The sequence below is a fragment of the Nomascus leucogenys genome, chromosome 5 (genome assembly GCF_006542625.1).
Source record: "Nomascus leucogenys isolate Asia chromosome 5, Asia_NLE_v1, whole genome shotgun sequence".
NCBI classification, from domain to species: domain Eukaryota; kingdom Metazoa; phylum Chordata; class Mammalia; order Primates; family Hylobatidae; genus Nomascus; species Nomascus leucogenys.
In genome coordinates this window covers 988273-1007113 of record NC_044385.1, presented here as the reverse complement: position 1 = coordinate 1007113, position 18841 = coordinate 988273, and the positions used below count along the sequence as shown (strand labels likewise).

The 18841-nt window shown below is 36.0% G+C and overlaps 1 protein-coding gene across 1 annotated transcript; it reads left to right on the top strand.

The window, feature by feature from the left end:
* The first annotated feature begins 16899 nt into the window (after positions 1–16899).
* LOC100583280 (vomeronasal type-1 receptor 5) lies at positions 16900–18048 on the top strand. The gene has a single exon (XM_012506506.2). The coding sequence runs from the start codon at positions 17009–17011 to the stop codon at positions 17600–17602; it is 594 nt and encodes a 197-aa protein (XP_012361960.2). The 5' UTR covers positions 16900–17008; the 3' UTR covers positions 17603–18048.
* The last annotated feature ends 793 nt before the right edge of the window (positions 18049–18841 follow it).

Genomic DNA, 18841 nt, shown 5'->3' with positions numbered 1-18841 from the left:
CAACCAAAAAGACACACACAATGCTACATTCCTCACAGCACTACTCACCATATCAATAACATGGAATCAACCTAGATTTGCATCAGTGGTGGATTGGATAAAGAAAATGTGGGACATACACACCATGGAATACTACACAGCCATGAAGAATGAAATTATGTCTTTTGCAGCAACATGGATGCATCTGGAGGCCATTATGCAGGAACAGAAAACCAAATACAGCGTATTCTCACTTATAAGTGGGAGCTAAACATTGGGTACACATGACATAAAGATTGCAACAATAAACATCAGGGACTACTAGAGGCGGGAGAGAGAGGGAAGGACAAGTGTTGAAAAACTGCTGAGTACTATGCTCACTACCTGGGTGATGGGATTAATTTTGCCCCAAACCTCAGCATCATGCAACATACCACTATAACAAACCTGCACATGTACCTCCTGAATCTAAAATCAAAGTTGAAATTTTTTTTTAAAGATGGCAAAAAATAAATTCTAGAAGCCACTGCTGGTTAACTTGTGAGTACATAATACATGCCTGTTGCTGCGGGGAATAAACTGTACCAAAGGGAAAACAAAATGAAGTAACTGGATAAAATTCTTCAATCGAGGCATAGAGTGGCTGAATAAATAACAAAACAATATCCAAATATATGGTACTTCAGAGAGACTCACTTCATCTTTAAGGGTACACATAGACTAAAAGTGAAGGAATGGAAAAAGATATTCCATGCAAATGGAAACGAAAAGAGAGTGGAGATGCTATACTTACATCAGACAAAATAGACTTGATGTCAAAAACTGTAAAAAGAGACAAAGAAGATTATTATATAATAATACAAAGGTCAATTCATCAAGAGGATATAACAATTGAAAATATATGTATACCCTATATCAGAACACATAAATATATAAAGGAAATATTAAGATCTAAGGGAAAGATAGACTGAAATTCAATAATAGTAGGGAAACTGAATACCCTACTTTCACCAATAAACAAATCATTCAGTCAGAAAATCTATAAGTAAACACTGGATTTGAACTATACTTTAGCAAAAAAAAAAGCCTAACAGATATATACGAAACATTCCATCCAACAGAAGCAAAATACACATTATTCTCAAGCACATGCAGAACATTCTCCAAGAAAAAATTTTATGTTAGACCACATAAGAAGTCTCAACAAATTTAAGAAGATAAACATCATTATCATGTATCTTATTTTACCACAATGGTATGAAACTAGAAATCGATAACAGAAGGAATCCTGAAAAATTCACAAACTTGAAAAGTAAACAACACAGTTCTAAACAACCAATAGGCCAAATAATTAAAAGGGAAATTCAGAAACCTTATGAGACAAATGAAAATTGACACACAATATGACAAAACTTATGGGATGCAACGAAAGCATTTCTACAAGGGAAGTTTATGGTAATAAACACCTTCATCAAAAAGGAAGAAATAGGCTGGGCATGGTGGCTCATGCCTGTAATCTTAACACTTTGGGAGGCTGAGGTGGGCGGATCACTTGAGGTCAGGAATTTGAGACCAGCCTGGCCAACATGGTAAAACCTGTCTCTACTAAAATTACAAAAAATTAGCTGGGCGTGGTGGTGGGCGCCTATAATCCCAGCTACTCGGGAGTCTGAGGCAGGAGAATCACTGGAACCTGTGAGGCTGAGGTTGCAGTGAGCCAACATTGTGCCACTGCACTCCAGCCTGGGCAACAGAGAGAGACACGTCGCAAAAAAAAAAAAAAAAAAAAAAGAAATATCTCAATAAACAACCTTACATTACACTTTAACATACTAGAAAAAGGAGAACAAACAAAACCCAATGTTATGGATGAAAAATAACAATAATTAGGGCATAAATAGAGACAAAACAAGAGAAAAATTAAATAAACTGAGTTGTTTCTTTGAAAAGATAAAATGGACAGTTCTTGAGATAAACTAGGAAGAAATAGAAAAGGTCCAAATGAATAAAATCAGAAATGAAGGCATAGACAGTACAACTAATACCACAAAAATACAAAGCATCGTAAGAGACTGCTATGAGCAATTATACATCAATGAATTGGATAACCTAGAATAAATGAATAAATTTCTAGAAAGATTTAACCTATAAAGACTGACTCTATTTTTAAAAATAATTTCAATTTTGATTTTAGATTTGGGTGGTATATGTGTAAGTCTATTACATGGGTATATTGCATGATGCCGCAGTTTGGGGTACAATCAATCCCATCATGGGTGATAAGCATAGTACCCCGCAGTTAGTTTTTCATTCCTTGTCCTTCTCTCTCTCCAGTGTTCCCAGTGTCTATTGTTACCATCTTTATGCCCATGCATACCCAGTGTTTAGCTCCCACTTATAAGTGAGAATATGCAGTATTTGATGTTCTGCTCTGCATTCCCTTAGGATAATGACCTCCAGCTGCATCCATGTTGCTGCAAAGGACATAATTTTAATACTTTTATGGCTTTGTTGTATTCCGTGGTATATATGTACCACATTTTCTTTATCCAATCCACCACTGATGTACATCTAGGTTGATTCCATGTCTTTGTTATGGTGAGTAGTGCAGTGAGGATTGTTCGTATGTTTTTGGTCAAATGACTTATTTTCCTTTGGATATATAACCAGTAATAAGATTGCTGGGTTGAGTTGTAGTTCTGTTTTAAGTTCTTTGAGAAATGTCTAAACTGCTTTTCACAGTGGCTGAACTGATTTACATTCCCACCACCAGTGTATAAACAGTGTCTTTCCTGTGCAGCCTCACCAGCCTCTGTTGTTTTTTGGCTTTTAAATAGTAGCCATTCTGACTGGTGCAAGACGGTACCTTATTGTAGCTTTGGTTTGCATTTCTCTGATAATCAGTGAGGCTGAGTATTTTTTATGTTTGTTGGTTGCTTTTATGTTTTCTTTTGCAAAGTGTGTGTTCATGTCTTTTGTCCAGTTTTTAATGAGGTCATTTGTTTTTTGCAAAGTGTGTGTTCATGTCTTTTGTCCAGTTTTTAATGAGGTCATTTGTTTTTTGCAAAGTGTGTGTTCATGTCTTTTGCCCAGTTTTTAATGAGGTCATTTGTTTTTTGCTTGTTGAGTTAGGTTCTTTATAGATTCTGGATGTTAAACCTTTGTCAGATGCATAGTTTGCAAATATTTTCTCTTATTTTGTAGGTTGTCTGCTTACTCTGTTGATAGCTTCTTTTACTATGCAGAAAATCTTTGTTTAATTATACCCCACTTGTCAATTTTTGCTTTTCTTGCAATTGTTTTTGAGAACTTAAGGACTGAATCTAGAAGAAAATCTGAACAAACTAATAATGAGTAAGGAGGTTAAATCAATGATAAAAAATCTCTCATCAAAAATGGCCAGAACTGGGTGGCCTTACCACCAAATTCTACCCAGCTTTAAAGAACTAACATCAACTCTTCCCAAACTCTCTCAAAAAGTTAAAGAGCAAAAAATGCTTGAAACTCATATTATGAGGCCAACATTACCTGGATACCAAAGCCCAAGACATTATAATAAATAAAATTAGAGTTCACTATCCCTGGTTGACATAAGTTAAAAATTCCCAGCAATATACTAGCAAATCAAATTTGACAACACAGACTAATCATTCACCTTAATCAAGTGGGATACAGGGGTTGTTCAACACACACGTATCAATAGAAGTGACACATTCCAGTAAAAGAATAAAGGGCAAAAATTATAGATCATCTCAGTAGCTTCTAAAATGCATTTGACAAAATTCAATATTATTTTATGATTAAAAACTCTCAAGTTATAATTTCTCCTGTTATTGATTTCTAGTTTCATACCATTGTGGTTGGAAAAGATAGTTGATATAATTTTGATCTTCTTAAATTTGTGAGAACTTGTTTTTTGGCCTAGCATGTGAGCTATCCTGGACAATGTTTTATGTGCACTTAGAAAAGTTGTTTATTCTGTTACTATTGACAGAATATTCTATACATGTATGTTAGGTCCTTTTGGTCTAAAATGTAGTCCAAGTCCATTGTTTCCTTACTGATTTTCTGACTGGATGATCTGTGTATTATTGAAAGTGAGGTATGGAGGTTCACTAACATTATTGTTTCACTCTTTGTCTCCTTTCATGTCTGTTAATGTCCACTTTATATATTTGTGTTCTAATGTTGGGTGCATATATATTTACAACTGTATCCTGTTGATAAATGGACCCTTTTATCACTACATAATGATCTTTATTTTCTGTTTTTACAGTTTTTAACCTAAAGTCTATCTTGTCTAAAATAAGTATAAGCATTTTCACTCTTTGGTTTCCATTTTCATGACATATCTTTTCCATTCCTTCCCTTTCAGTCTATGAGTGTCCTTTAAAGTGAATTGAGTCTCTTGTAAGCAGAATATAGTAAGATCTTGGTTTTTAAGTTGTTCATTTAGTTACTCTGTGCCTTTTGATTGATGAATTTAATTCATTTACATTTAACATGATTACTGGAAGATAAGGATTTCCTAGTGCAATTTGGTTAATCATTTTCTGAGCTTTTTGTAGCTCTTTGTTTTTTCTCTCTCTCTCTTGCTTTCTTCTGTTCTGGTTTGATGGCTTTTGTATTGGTAGGCTTTGGATCTTTTTCTTTTATTTATGTTCTTGGATACATGTGCAGGTTTGTTACCTAGGTAAACTTGTGTCGTGGGGGTTTGTTGTACAGATCATTTGAGCATGCAGGTATTAAGCCTAATACTCATTAGTTATTTTTCCTGATCCTCTCCCTTTCCACCATCCAAAAGGCCCCAGTGTGTGTTGTTCCCCTCCATGTGTCCATGTGTTCTCATCATTTAGCTCCCACTTATAAGTGAAAATATACAGTATTTTGTTTTGTGTTCCTGTGTTAGTTTGCTAAGGATAATGGCCTCCAACTCCATCCATGTTCCTGCAAAGAGCATAATCTCATTCTTTTTTATGGCTGCATAGTATTCCATGGTGTACATGTACCACATTTTCTTTATCCAGTCTATCATTGATGAACATTTAGGTTGACTCCACATTTTTGCTATTGTGAATAGTGCTGCATTTGTCTCTATAATAGAATAATTTATATTCCTTTTGGTATATACTCAGTATTAGAATTGCAGGGTCAAGTGGCATTTGTCTTTAGGTCTTTAGCTCTTTGAGGAATCACCACAATGTCTTCAGAAATGGCTGAACTAATTTACACTCCCACTAACAGTGTAAAAGCATTCCATTTTCTCCACAACCTCATCAGAGTCTGTTATTTTTTGACTTTTTAATAGTAGACATTCTGAGTGGTGTTAGATGGCATCCTATTCTGGTTTTGATTTGCATTTCTCTAATGATCAGTAATGTCGAGCTTTTTAAAATATATGCTTGTTGGCCACACGTATGTCTTCTTTTAAAAAGTGTCTGTTCATGTCCTTTGCCTACTTTTTAATAGGGTTGTTTTTCCCTTGTAAATGTAATTACATTTTTTATAGATGCTGGATATTAGACTGTTGTTGGATGCATAGTTTGCAAGAATTTTCTTCTGTTTTGTAGGTTGTCTGTTTACTATGTTGATAGTTTCTTTTGCTGTGCAGAAGCTCTTTAGTTTAATGAGATCCCATTTGTCAATTTTCGCTTTTGTTGCTATTGCTTTTGGTGCTTTTGTCATGAAATCTGCCTGTGCTCTGTCCTGAATAGTATTGCCTAGGTTGTTGTCCATTGTTTTTATAGTTCTGGCTTTTACATTTAAGCCTTTAACCCATCTTAAGTTAATTTTTGTATATGGTTTAAGGCAAGGGTACAGGTTCAATCTTCTGCAGGTGGCTACTCAGTTATCCCAGCACTATTTATTGAATAGGAAATCCTTTCCCTATTGCTTGTTTTTGTCAGGTTTGTTGAAGATCAGATTGCTGTAGGTGTGCGGCCACATTTCTGGGTTCTCTATTCTGTTCCATTGGTCTATGTGTCTGTTTTTGTACTAGTACCATGCTGTTTCAGTAACTGTAGCCCTGTAGTATAAAGTGGGGTAGGATAATGCCTCCAGCTTTGTTCTTTTTGCTTAAGATTGCCTTGGCTATTTAGGCTGTTTTGTGGTTTTATGTAAGTGGTAAAAACTGTTTTTTCTAGTTCTTTGAAGAATGTCATTAGTAGTTTAATAAAAGTAGCATTAAATCTATAAAGTGCTTTGGGGTGTATGGCCATCCATGTTCATAGATTCTGCCTCTTCATGAGCATGGAATGTTTTTTTCATTTGTTTGTGTCATCTCTGATTTCTTTGAGCAGTGTTTTGTAGTTCTCTTTGTAGAGATCTTTCACATTCCTGGTTAGCTGTATTTGTAGGTATTTTATTTTATTTTGGCAATTGTGAATTGGATTGTGTTCCTGATTTGGCTGTCAGTTTGACTGTTTTTGAAGTATAGCAATGTTAGTGAATTTTGCACATTGATTTTGTTTTCTGAGACTTTGCTGAAGTTGTTTATCAGCTAAAGGAGGTTTGGAGCTGAGAATATGGGGTTTTCTAGATACAGGATTATGTCACATGCAAAAAAGATAATTTGACTTTCTCTCTTCCTATTTAAATGCCTTTTATTCCTTTCCTTTGCCTGATTGCACTGGCAGGGAATTTCTTACTATGTTGAATAGGAGTGGTGAGAGAGGGCATTCTTGTCTTGTGCTGGTTTTCCAAGGAAATGCTTCCAGCTTTTGCACATTTAGTATAATGTTGGCTGTGGGTTTTTCATAGATGGCTCTTATCATTTTGAGGTATGTTCCTTCAATACCTAGTTTATTGACAGTTTTTAACATGAAGGGTGTTGAATTTTATCAAAAGCCTTTTCTGCATCTATTGAGATAATCATGAAGATTTTGTCCTTAGTCTTGTTAATGCAGTGAATCATATTTACTTGTTGACATATGTAGAACCAACCTTACATCCCAGGAATAAAGCTGACTTGATCATGGTGAATAAGCTTTTTGATGTGCTGCTGGATTTGGTTTGCCAGTATTTTGTTGAGGATTTTTGCACTGATGTTCGTCAAATATATTACCTGAGGTTTTCTTTTTTTGTTGTATCTCTGCCAGGTTTGGGTGTCAGGATGATGCTGACCTCACAGAATGAGTTACAAAGGAGTCGCTCTTTTTCAATTTTTAATAATAGTTTCAGTAGGAATGGTATCAGTTCTTCTTTGTACATCTGGTAACATTCAGCTGTGAATCCATCTGGTCCTGGGCTTTTATTGGTTGGTAGGCTATTTATTACTGATTCAATTTCAGAATTCATTATTGGTCTGTTTAGGGATTCAATTTCTTCTTGGTTCAGTCCTGGGCGGATGTATGTGTCTAAGAATTTATCCATTTCTTCTAAAGTTTCTAGTTTATGTGCAGAGAAGTGTTTTCAATATGGTTGTTTGTATTTCTGTAGGGTCAGTGGTAATATTCCCCTTATCATTTCTGATTCTGTTCATTAGAATTTTCTCTTTTTTATTCTTTATTATTCTAGCTAGTGGTCTATTTTTTTTCCAGAAAACCAGCTCCTGAATTTATTAATCTTTTGAATGGTTTTTCATGTCAAATCTCCTTCAGTTCAGCTCTGATTTCAGTTATTTCTTGTCCTCTGCTAGCTTTGGGGTTTGTTTGCTCTTGGTTCTCTAATTCTTTTAGTTGTGATGTTAGGCTGGTAACTTGAGATCGTTCTAGCTTTTTGATGACTTGTTTTGCAGCCTATAATATGGTCTATCTTGGAGAATGTTCCATGTGCTGATTAATAGAATGTATATTTTACAGTTGTCGGGTAGAATGTCCTGTAAATATCTGTTAAGTCCATTTGTTGTAGGGTATAGCTTATGTTGTTTCTTTGTTGACTTCCTGCCTTGATGATCTGTCTAGTGCTGTCAGTGAAGTATTGAAATGTCCCTTACTGTTATCATGTTGCTGTTTATCTCATTTCTTAGGTCTAGTAGTAATTGTTTTATAAATTTGGGAGCTCCAGTGTTGGGTTCATATATATTTAGAATTGTAATATTTTCCTGTTGGACTAGTCCTTTTATCATTATATAATGTCCTTCTTTGTCTTTTTTAAAGAAGACAAAGTTGCTTTAAAGACTGTTTTGTCTGATATGAGAATAGCTACTCCTGCTCCCTTTTGGTGTCCATTTACATGGGATATTTTTTTCACAACTAGACCTTAAGTTTACGTGAGTCCTTATGTGTTAGGTAAGTTTCGTGAAGACATCAGTTAGTTGGTTGGTGAATTCTTATCCATTCTGCCATTCTGTATCTTTTAGTGGAGCATCAAGGTCATTTACATTTAATGTTTGTATTGAGATGTGAGGTACTAAACTATTCATTGTGCAATTTCTTGCCTGAATACCTTGTGTTTATTTCATTGAGGCTGAGGCAGAAGGATCATTTAAGCCCAGAATTTCAAGACCAGCCTAGAAAACATAGTGAGACTTCATCTCTGCTAAAAATAAAAATAAAAATAAATTAGCTGAGCATGGGGGCACGCACCTGTAGTCCCAATTACATGGGAGGCTGAGGCAAGAGGATTGCGTGAGCCCAGGAGCTCAAGGCTGTAGCGAATTTTGATAGCACCGCTGCATTGCAGCCTAGGTGACAGAGCAAGACCCTGTCTCAAAATAACAATAATAATAACGATGATAATAATAATAATAATAATGGGTTAGGAGAACAACAAAATAGCTACACTTCCCCCAAAACGAAGAATAATCAAAGAGTAGGAATTAGTAAAATAGAAAACAAATAATGTTTTGAAGTTGTTTGAAATAATATTCTCAAGGAAGATGGAACAAATAAAATAAGACATAAATGAAATATAGTAAAACATCTATAAGTAACACAGATCTCCTAAAGCATTAAAGTAACTTACCATAAGGAAATATATGCTAATAAATATTAAAATGTAAAGGAAATTTATAAATTGCTAGAAAATACAAATGTCCATATTAATAAATGAAAGATTAGAAAATTTGAATATTTCAATAAATCCCCTTCTGGCTGCTCTGGTTTCAATGTCAATTCAGTCCTCAAAGTCTTTGCTTTTAGAATATACACTCTGTGGCAGCTATCAGGGACAATATGACACCTTGTTTCCTCTATAACCACTACTTCCTGGACAGTAAAATTCATATCTAAAGGTCTGATTTAATTGAGGTTAAATGTCGTTGGAAGCATGACTTCATACTTGATGCCGTATTCTTCATGTGGTTACAATACAGCAGCAAGCAAATGTGGTAGCTAGGATTCTAAGAGGGACACCAAGATTCCTGCCCTGTTGTGTATACAGCTTGCATTATCCACTTTCTTGAATGTAGTGTTAACATGATGGAGTATCTCTACATTGATTATATTATGTTATACGGCCAAAACAAAAAAGATTTTGAAGATGTAATTAAGGTCCTCAATCAGGTGATTTTGCATTCAGCAAAAGGGAGAGTATCTTGACTGCGCCTGTCATAATGAAGGAAGTTCTCACGAGATAAAAGCGGTAGCATCAGAGGTCCTCCTGCTGGCCTTCAAGGGGCAAACAGTCCTATTTTGGGATCACATAGCCAAGACTCAAGAGTGGCCACTTGGAGCCAAGAGTAATCCCAGCCAACATCAAACAAGAAAATGGGGGGTTACTGTCATACAGCCCACTAGGGCATGAATGCTGCCAACAACCCACGGGAGCTTGGAAGGGGATCGTTCCCTAGTGGAGCCTCCTGACAAGGGTCTAACTGGTCAGCACCTTGATTTCAGCCTTGTGAAATGCTCAGCAGAGGACCCCGGTAAAATGTACCAGACTCCTGACCCACAGAAACTGTATCATCATAAATGTATGTTGTTTCAAGCTACTAAAACTTTACACAATATAAAAGTCATGTAGCACATAATGTCTGATTACTCACCATTAGAGATCCTAAGAGTAATAAATAGAGGGATTAAATTGATCATTAGTCTTTCATCTCTGCTGTGATACTTCTAGCATGCAAATATCTTTCTTTTTCTTTGGGTAACACTGAGAATGGACTCATGGATATTTTATGTGCAATGTCATTCAATCAGTTCCAGTTATTATTCATTTTTAAACAGCTTTATTGAGATTGAATTAATGTATCACAGTTTATATATATATATATAAATAAATGGAGTTTATTTTCTTAGATATGTGCAAACCTCAGCACAGTTAATACAGGGCATTTTACCACCATGAACAGAAGCCCTGTACTTGTTAGAGCAGTCCCTTCAATACTCCCATCTATCTCAGCCCTGAGCAACTGCTGATCTAACTTCTGTCTCTACATTTTTTGGCATTTCTAGACATCTCACATAAACAAAAGCATATACTATGCAGTCTTCTGTGACTGGCTTTTTACAGTTAGCATAATATTCAACAGGTACATCCACATTGCAGCATATATTAATACTTCATTTTCATTGTATAGATACATCACAAATTGTTTATCCATTCATCTGTGATGAACATTTGGATAATTTCCACTTTTTGGCTATTGTGACTAGGAATGCTACAAACATTCATGCAGAAACTTTTGTTTGAACACCTGTTTTCAGTTCTTTTGTGTATATACCTAGGAGTGGAATTGCTAGATCCTATGATAATTCCATGCTTAATGTATGAGGAAAACCAAACTGTTTTCCACATTGGCTGCACCATTTTACAATCTCACCAGCAATGTAAAAAAGAGTCCAGTTTCTCCACATGCTTACCAACATTAGTCATTTTTGGTTTTTCTTATTATAGCAATCATAGTGGTTGTGAAGTGATATCTTGTGGTCTTGAGTTGCATTTCCCAACAGTTAATAGTGTTAAGCACTTTTCCATGAGCTTGTTAGCCATTTGCATATTGTATTTCACTATTGCTTTCATAATAATATTTTTTCCAATCCAGGAGCATGAGATATTTTTCCTTTATTTAGATCTTATTTAATTTGTTTCAACAATGTCTTGTGGGTTTTGAACTTCATTTGTTAAATTTATTAGTTTTTTTCTTTTTTATGCTATTGCAAATGTAATTATATTCCTAATTTCATTTTTGGATTGCTCACTACAAGTGTATAGAAATACAATTAATTTTATTCTATTGATATGGTGTATTATACGTTGAATTGCATCCTCTAAAAATTTACATACTGAAGTTCTAACCCCAGTACCTCAGAATAAGTCCTTATTTGCAGATAGCATCTTTACAGAGGTAAGTGACAAACATGAGATCATTAGGAGTTCCCTAATTCAATATGACTAGTGTCCTTATAAAAAAAAATTTGCACACAGAGATAGACATAAAAAGAAGACAGTGTGGAGACGATGGTCACCTAGAAGCCGGAAAGAAGGCCTAAAACAGATTCTTATTTCCCAGTGTTCAGAAAGACCAATGCTGTTGACACATTGGCCTCCAAAGTAAATTTCTACTGCTTAAGACATCCAGCATGTGGTAGTTTGGGTTTTTCTGTTTGTTTTTGTTTTTGTTTTATGAGACAGGGTCTTACTGCGTTGACCAGGCTGGAGTCTGGTGGCACGATCTCAGCTCACTGCAACCTCCACCTCCTGGATTCAAGGGATTCTCCTGCCTCAGCCTCCTGAGTAGCTAGGGTTACAGGCATGCACAACCATACCCAGCTAACTTTTTTTTTTTTTTTGTATTTTTAGTAGAGACGGGGTTTTGCCATGTTGGCCAGGCTGATCTCGAATTCCTGGCCTCAAGTGATCTGCCTGCCTCAGCCTCCCAAAGTGCTGGGATTCCAGGCGTGAGCCACCGTTTCAGGCTGCATGTGGTAGTTTGTTAGAGAAGTCATGGAAAACTAACACATGGTATATTACATTAATGATTTTTGGATGTTAAAAATATCTTGCACACTTGGGAAATCCTATTTGGCTGGATTCTGTTTGCGAGTATTTTGTGAGGACTTTGTGTATCTATATTCATAAGAGTCATTGGCCTGTAGTTTTATTTTATTGTGGTGTCTTTGGTTTGATTTTGGTATGGGTAAAACTGGCCTCATTGAATTAATTGGAAAGTGTGACCTCCTCTTTGATTTTGGGGGAAATATTTGTAAAAAATATTTGTATTAATTCATCTGTAAAGGTTTCTTGTAATTATTCATTTTGATAATAAAATCTCCCCAGATTCACCTTTGGAAGATCTTAACGCTATCTTCTCTGTCTTTTTTATATAACATATTGGTCTTAGAATGCTTTCTTGCTCTCTGACACAAGCTCGCTCTACACATTACCTTCTTAAAGTCAAGCAATCACGGTTAGCTTTAGAGGGGAAATCATACTTAGAAATCAAAATCTGGCTATAAGGCATGCTCATTATTACTGATGCTTTTAGCCATTTCAGAGACTAGAGCTAACATGTATATTATATTTATAAAATTATGATTTTAGATTTCTATTTCTAAATCTGAATGTACCTGAGCTTATTGTTATATTGTCAGAATTTAGTTTTGCTTGTCATGATTGGAAACACGTGAATACCCCAGACTTGACAATTGAAGACTGTGACATTCAAAAAGTTTTTCAAGTGAAATGTCCCTGCTTACTTTGCTTTACTCTGTAAGAAAAATAAATGCTTTTTTTTTTTCTTTCGGTACTCCCTCTTTCCCCAAACAACAGTGCATGATTATGCTTTCAGAAGTAACATGAAAATTGCATGTCTAGAGAGAGATAAGTTAATGATGTGCTTTCCATATAACTACAGGGTAGCCCTCCTTTCACAAGAAAAGAGTCACCTGCAAAACCTTGTTAGGTAAGTGTCACTTTATTTCTCAGACTGAGAAGTTGTGAATAGGAGACAGGAGGAAATGAATCAGGTCTAAGGTCTGGACTTCAGTGATTCACCCTCCACAGCCCACTCAGGCAGACATGGGAGGCAGGATTTTATCTTTAAGGTGTAGAAGAACTTAGGAGAATTCTCAGAGTCTAATAAATTAGTGAATTAATTTAAATTCAGTTAGATTAATTAATTCAGAAGATTAAGCCTTTTACATAAAAAGCTTACCTCAGCAAAAATCTTTACAGAAACCATCAATTTCCGTGTTTTTTATAACTTATTTGAGTGAGCATTTTTGTATTATTGTTTTGTGACTTTAAAAACTGAATGTCAGGCTGACTGCAAATTCAACTTGAATTATTTTTTGATACAAAATTTCTAAAATCGGGGTGGAATATGTTTACACTAAATAAATATTGTTTCTTTAAAATGTTTATGCATTTACTACTTCTAAAGGCCTTTATCTTCCTTTATACTCCCTTCTCACTAAGTTCTTTGAAATTTAGGGAATTTTTATTTTATTTGAAATGTCCTAAAGATATCATGTAGAAAAAGAAAAGTAGCAGGATTACTTTAATTTTGTCACATAATAGTGCTTGGTTCTTTTTAATTGCATAGGGTAATACATTTGAACAGATGACTATCTTGTCATCTTTTTAATCACTGTAATTAGACAATGCCTTTTTAATATATCTGACATATATCTGGAACTCTCATCTTTTGCTTGGTGATTTAGTTGATTTTACACTTAGAAATGTGACTCATATTTTATTAGAAGATAATACAAAGCCTCATTTTTGTATCTTATTAAACATTCTTTCAGTTTTACTGTTTTAATTACCTAAAGTCTCAAGATGTGAGTGAGAACATATTTTATAGTAGTCTGTTAATTGTATTAATAGATAAGAGTAAATAGTTCAAATGTTTTCCACCTCTTGTTAAAAACAATTTATCAGTAAATTTATAATGCACTTTCTTTCAAAGTCTCAAATTATAATTCACTCATCAAAAATGCATTCACAAAAAAAGTCAGATAATTTGCCACAAATGACAATGGGTGGTTTACGATATGTCCATCATATTCTGTATAATTAGTTGCTTTCAAAGGATAATAAAATTATAGTAGGATCATAAGTAAGATGAATAAAAGAACAAAGTCAATATGGCAAAGATTTGTCTTTCCTGGCTCCCAGGAGGTGAAGCATAAAATCTCAGGAAATCTGAATAGGAGAAAATCTATATTTAAAGCCATGCATGGATAAAATTTCAGAGCCTCCTTATACTTGTTAAAAGTGGAAAAAGTCCTCCTTCTTTCCCTGAAAATGTGTGCCGTCTGATGACATTAAGAATATAATTTGGATGTCTGTCCGCTCAATATCTCATGTTGAAATGTGATTCCTAGTGTTGGAGGCGGGGCTTGGTGAGAGGTGTTTTGGTCATGGGGGCAGATTCCTCATGAATAGCTTGGTGCCCTTCCTATGGTAATCAGTTCATATGAGACCTGGTTGTTAGAGTCTGGGACCTCCTCCCTCACTTGTTTTCTCTCTCACTCATGTGGCACGCCTGCTCCCCTTCCCCTTTCAGCATGATTGGAAGCTTCCTGAGGCCTCACCAGAAGCAGATGCTGGCACTATGCTTCTTGTACAGCCTGCATAACTGTGAGCCACAATAAACCTCTTTCCTTTATAAATTACTCAGCCTCAGGTTTTCCTTTATAGTAACACAAAATGAACTAATACAAGGACAGATTGAATTTAGAATGAAGCTGAGACCTGGACTGTAGATTTTAAATAGTTCGTTTTCCTTCAGCTGACAGTTTCAAGGCCTTGAATGTGAAAAGTGGAATGTATTCTATGCCCTTTCACTAACCTGGGGTGCAAACAAAGTCAGGGGATAAACTTTGCAAATTGTTTAAACAACAGAAGTCTTACTTATTTAAAAAATGTAAATTGACAGTTTAAAATTCTATATGTTTATAGGGTCTAAAGTGATGTTATAATTTATTAAGACAATGTGGAATAATTAAATTAAGCTAATTAACATGTTCATCACCTCAAATATTTTCATTTTTATGGTGAGAGTATGTTAAATTTACTCAGCAATTTTGAATTTTACAATGCATTATTAACTATATTTACCACACTGTGCAATAAATCTCATTTTAAAAAAATCTTATTCCCCCAATCTAACTGAGATTTTGTGCCCTTTGACTGTCATCTTTCCTTTCCCCATGTCCCCCAGCTTCTATAGCCATGGTTCTACCATCTGTTTCTATGAGTTTAATTGTTCTAGATTCTACATTTTGTGAGAACATAAAGTATTTGTCTTTCGTGTCTGGCCTATTTCACTTAGCACGATGTCCTCCAGGTTCATCTGTATTGTTACGAATGACAGAGTTTCCTTCTATTTTAAGGCTGAATAGTACTCCATTTTTTATGTATACCACATTTTCTTTATCCATTTGTCTGTTGATAGACACTTAGGTTGATTTCATAACTTGACTATGGTGAATAGTTCTGTAATGAACATGGGAGGGATTTCAAATCTTTTAGGTAAATGCTGAAATATATAGTAATTTTATTTTCAGTTTTGTATGTATGGACATTTAAACCTTCATTCTATTTTCCATAATTGTTGTACTGATCTGCATTCCTACCAACAGTGTAACCTGTTCCTTTTCTTCACATCCTTCCTAACACTTGCTCTCATAATTTTTGTAGTGATCAGGAAAATAGAGAAGTTTGAAATGTGAGTTTCCCATTAGAATTACATTCTATTCATGGTAGAACTTCTCCAGCTTATTTTCCATCTCCTTCCTCCTATTTCATGTCTACAATGGCATAGATGCCTTGAATTATAAACATTCTAGTAATAGGATAGAACTGTGAACTAAATTGTATATCCAATTCACTTGCCAAACAAGTGATAGTCTGTGCCATGGTTTTGGAAATTAGTTCTCATTCATGAATTCCAAAGTTTCTTAATAACCTTTTTCTTTTTTTTTTTTTTTTTTTGAGATGGAGTCTTGCTCTGTCGCCCAGGCTGGAGTGCAGTGGCGCGATCTCAGCTCACTGCAAGCTCTGCCTCCTGTGTTCAGGCCATTCTCCTGCCTCAGCCTCCCGAGTAGCTGGGACTACAGGTGCCCGCCACCATGCCCGGCTAATTTTTTGTATTTTTAGGAGAGATGGGGTTTCACCGTGTTAGCCAGGATGGTCTCGATCTCCTGACTTTGTGATCTGCCCACCTCAGCCTCCCAAAGTGCTGGGATTACAGGTGTGAGACACTGCACCCAGCCCCTAATAACCTTTTTTAATCTTAGTGAAGTTGTATGTTTCATACACAAATTTTGTCACATGGCCTATGATAACAGAGTTATAAATTAAGTATATGCAAAGTTATGCATTGTGTAGAAATAAAATAATGCAATATTCATTTATACTGATTTTGACTCCTCAAAATATTTATTATATATAATACTGATTTTGTAACTATAACATTAATATTCTATTGATGCAACTTGTTAATTAATAAATATAAATAAAATAATGTAAAAAATGTACACACACACAAGCACATGTGTACACACACACGAGGGGTAAATGGCTAAGTATTTTAATTTTACTTAGATGTGCTCATCCCTGTAATCCTAGCACTTGGGGAGACTGAGGCAGGAGGATCACTTGAGCTCAGGAGTTTGAGACCAGCCTGGGTAACATAGTGAGACCTTATCTCTACTTAAAAAAAAAAACTAATAATAAATAAATAAACAAAATAAGAATAAAGAATTACATGATTGAGTTGAATCTTGGATGGTGAGAAATAAATGATTCAGATTTAAGCTATAGGCCAGGTGCAGTGGCTCACACCTGTAATCCCAGCACTTTGGGAGGCCGAGGCAGGTGGATCACCTGAGGTCAGGCGTTCAAGATCAGCCTGGCCAACATGGTGAAACTCCATCTCTACTAAAAATACAAAATTACCCGAGTGTGGCAGCACATGCTTGTAATCCCAGCTACTCAGAAGGCTGAGGCCAGAGGATCACTTGAACCCTGGAGGCACAGGTTGCAGTGAGCTGAGCTTGCACCACTGCACTCCAGCCTGGGTGACAAAGACTCTGTCTCAAAAATAAAATAAAATAAAGATTTAATCTATATTTGTAGTTTAGAAACTAATGATTCCAGATCATAGAGATTGTTGAAATTGGTTATTATTGAGAACATGGCAGAAATTATGCTATTCTCATCAGATCTCTTGCTTTTCTCCACAGATATCCTTTGCTTTAATTTTCCTTCTAAGATGATCAAACTTCCTGGTTTTATTACCATACAAATCTTTTATCCACAAGCCAGCTTTGGAATTTCAGCAAACACCATCCTTCTTTTCCACATCTTCACCTTTGTTTTCAGTCACAGGTCTAAGTCCATTGACATGATAATTAGTCACCTGTCCCTCATCCACATACTGCTGCTCATCACCCAGGCAATATTGGTGTCCTCAGACTTTTTTGGTTCACAGAATACTCAGGATGATCTTAGGTGTAAGGTCATTGTCTTTTTAAACAAGGTGATGAGGGGCCTCTCCATCTGCACCACCTGCCTCCTGAGTGTGCTCCAGACCATCATCAGCCCCAGCATCTCCTCCTTGGCAAAGCTCAGACATCCTTCTGCAAGTCACATCTTAGGATTCTTCCTCTTCTCACGAGTCCTCAACATACTCATTGGTAGTGACCTTCTGCTGTACACTGTGGCTACCCCCAGTGAAATGGGGCCAGTCTTCTGTTTGTCATGCAGCACTGTTCCTTTTTGCCCATGAGCTACACCCACAGGAGACTGTTTTTCACACTAATGACTTTGAGGGATGTCACCTTTATAGGGTTCATGGTCCTCTCAAGAGGCTACATGGTGATTATTTTATACAGACATAAGAGGCTATCTCAGTGCCTTCACACAGCCAGCCTGTCCCCCAGAGTCTCACCAGTGAAAAGAGCCTCCCAGACTATCTTACTGCTTGTGAGCTGTTTTGTCTTCATAGATTGGGTGGACTTTATGTTCTCATTTTCAAGGGATGTGACATGGATAAATGATTCTCTGCTAGTGTGGTTCCAGGTTATTGTGGCCAATAGCTATGCCACAATTAGTCTTTTGATGCTAATTTATGCTGATAAGCAAATATTCAAGACTCTGCAAATGTTATGGTTTAAATATTTGTCTCCTCCAAAACTCAAGTTGAAATTTAATCACCAATGTGGCAGTACTAAGAAGTGATGAGAGGTTAATCCATTCATGAACTCATGAATTAATGGGGTATCATGAGAATGGGTAAAAATGAAATTGGCCATCACCTAGGGTTTTTAAATGTCACATGATATTTTGTCTCTGTGTAAATTTTTAACGGGTATTACTAATCTCTGTTGCATCTGATTTAGAAACTTTTATAATATGGCAGAAAAGTACCTGTAATAATTGATCACATTTTATACGTCAATCATATATGTCCATAGGCTTTTTTTTTTTTTTTTTTTTTTTTTTGAGATGGAGTTTCGCTCTTCTTGCCCAGGCTGGAGTGCAATGGCATGATTTCGGCTCACTGCAACCTCTGCCTTCAAGCGGAGGATCTGTTGGTTTTCAGTTATATTTACCCAGCATAGTCAAGGAAAACCTAAACAAAGACATTAATTTGAAAATGCCCCAGCTGTAGGGCATGGGGCTTTTGGAAGAAGCAAATACAAATTTTCTTTTTTTTGAGATAGAGGTCTCTCTATGTTGCCCAGGTTAGTGTTAAACTCCTGGGCTCAAGCAATCTTTTCACCTTAGCCTCCCAAGGAGGTCCAGGTTCAAGCGATTCTCCTGCCTCAGCCTCTGGAGTAGCTGGAATTACAGGTGCCTGCCACCATGCCTAGCTAATTTTTTGTATTTTTAGTAGAGACGAGGTTTCATCATGTTGGCCAGGCTGGTCTCCAACTCCTGATCTCAGGCGATCCACCCGCCTTGGCCTCCCAAAGTGCAGGGCTTATAGGCGTGAGCCACCATGCCCAGCCTTCCATAGGCCTTT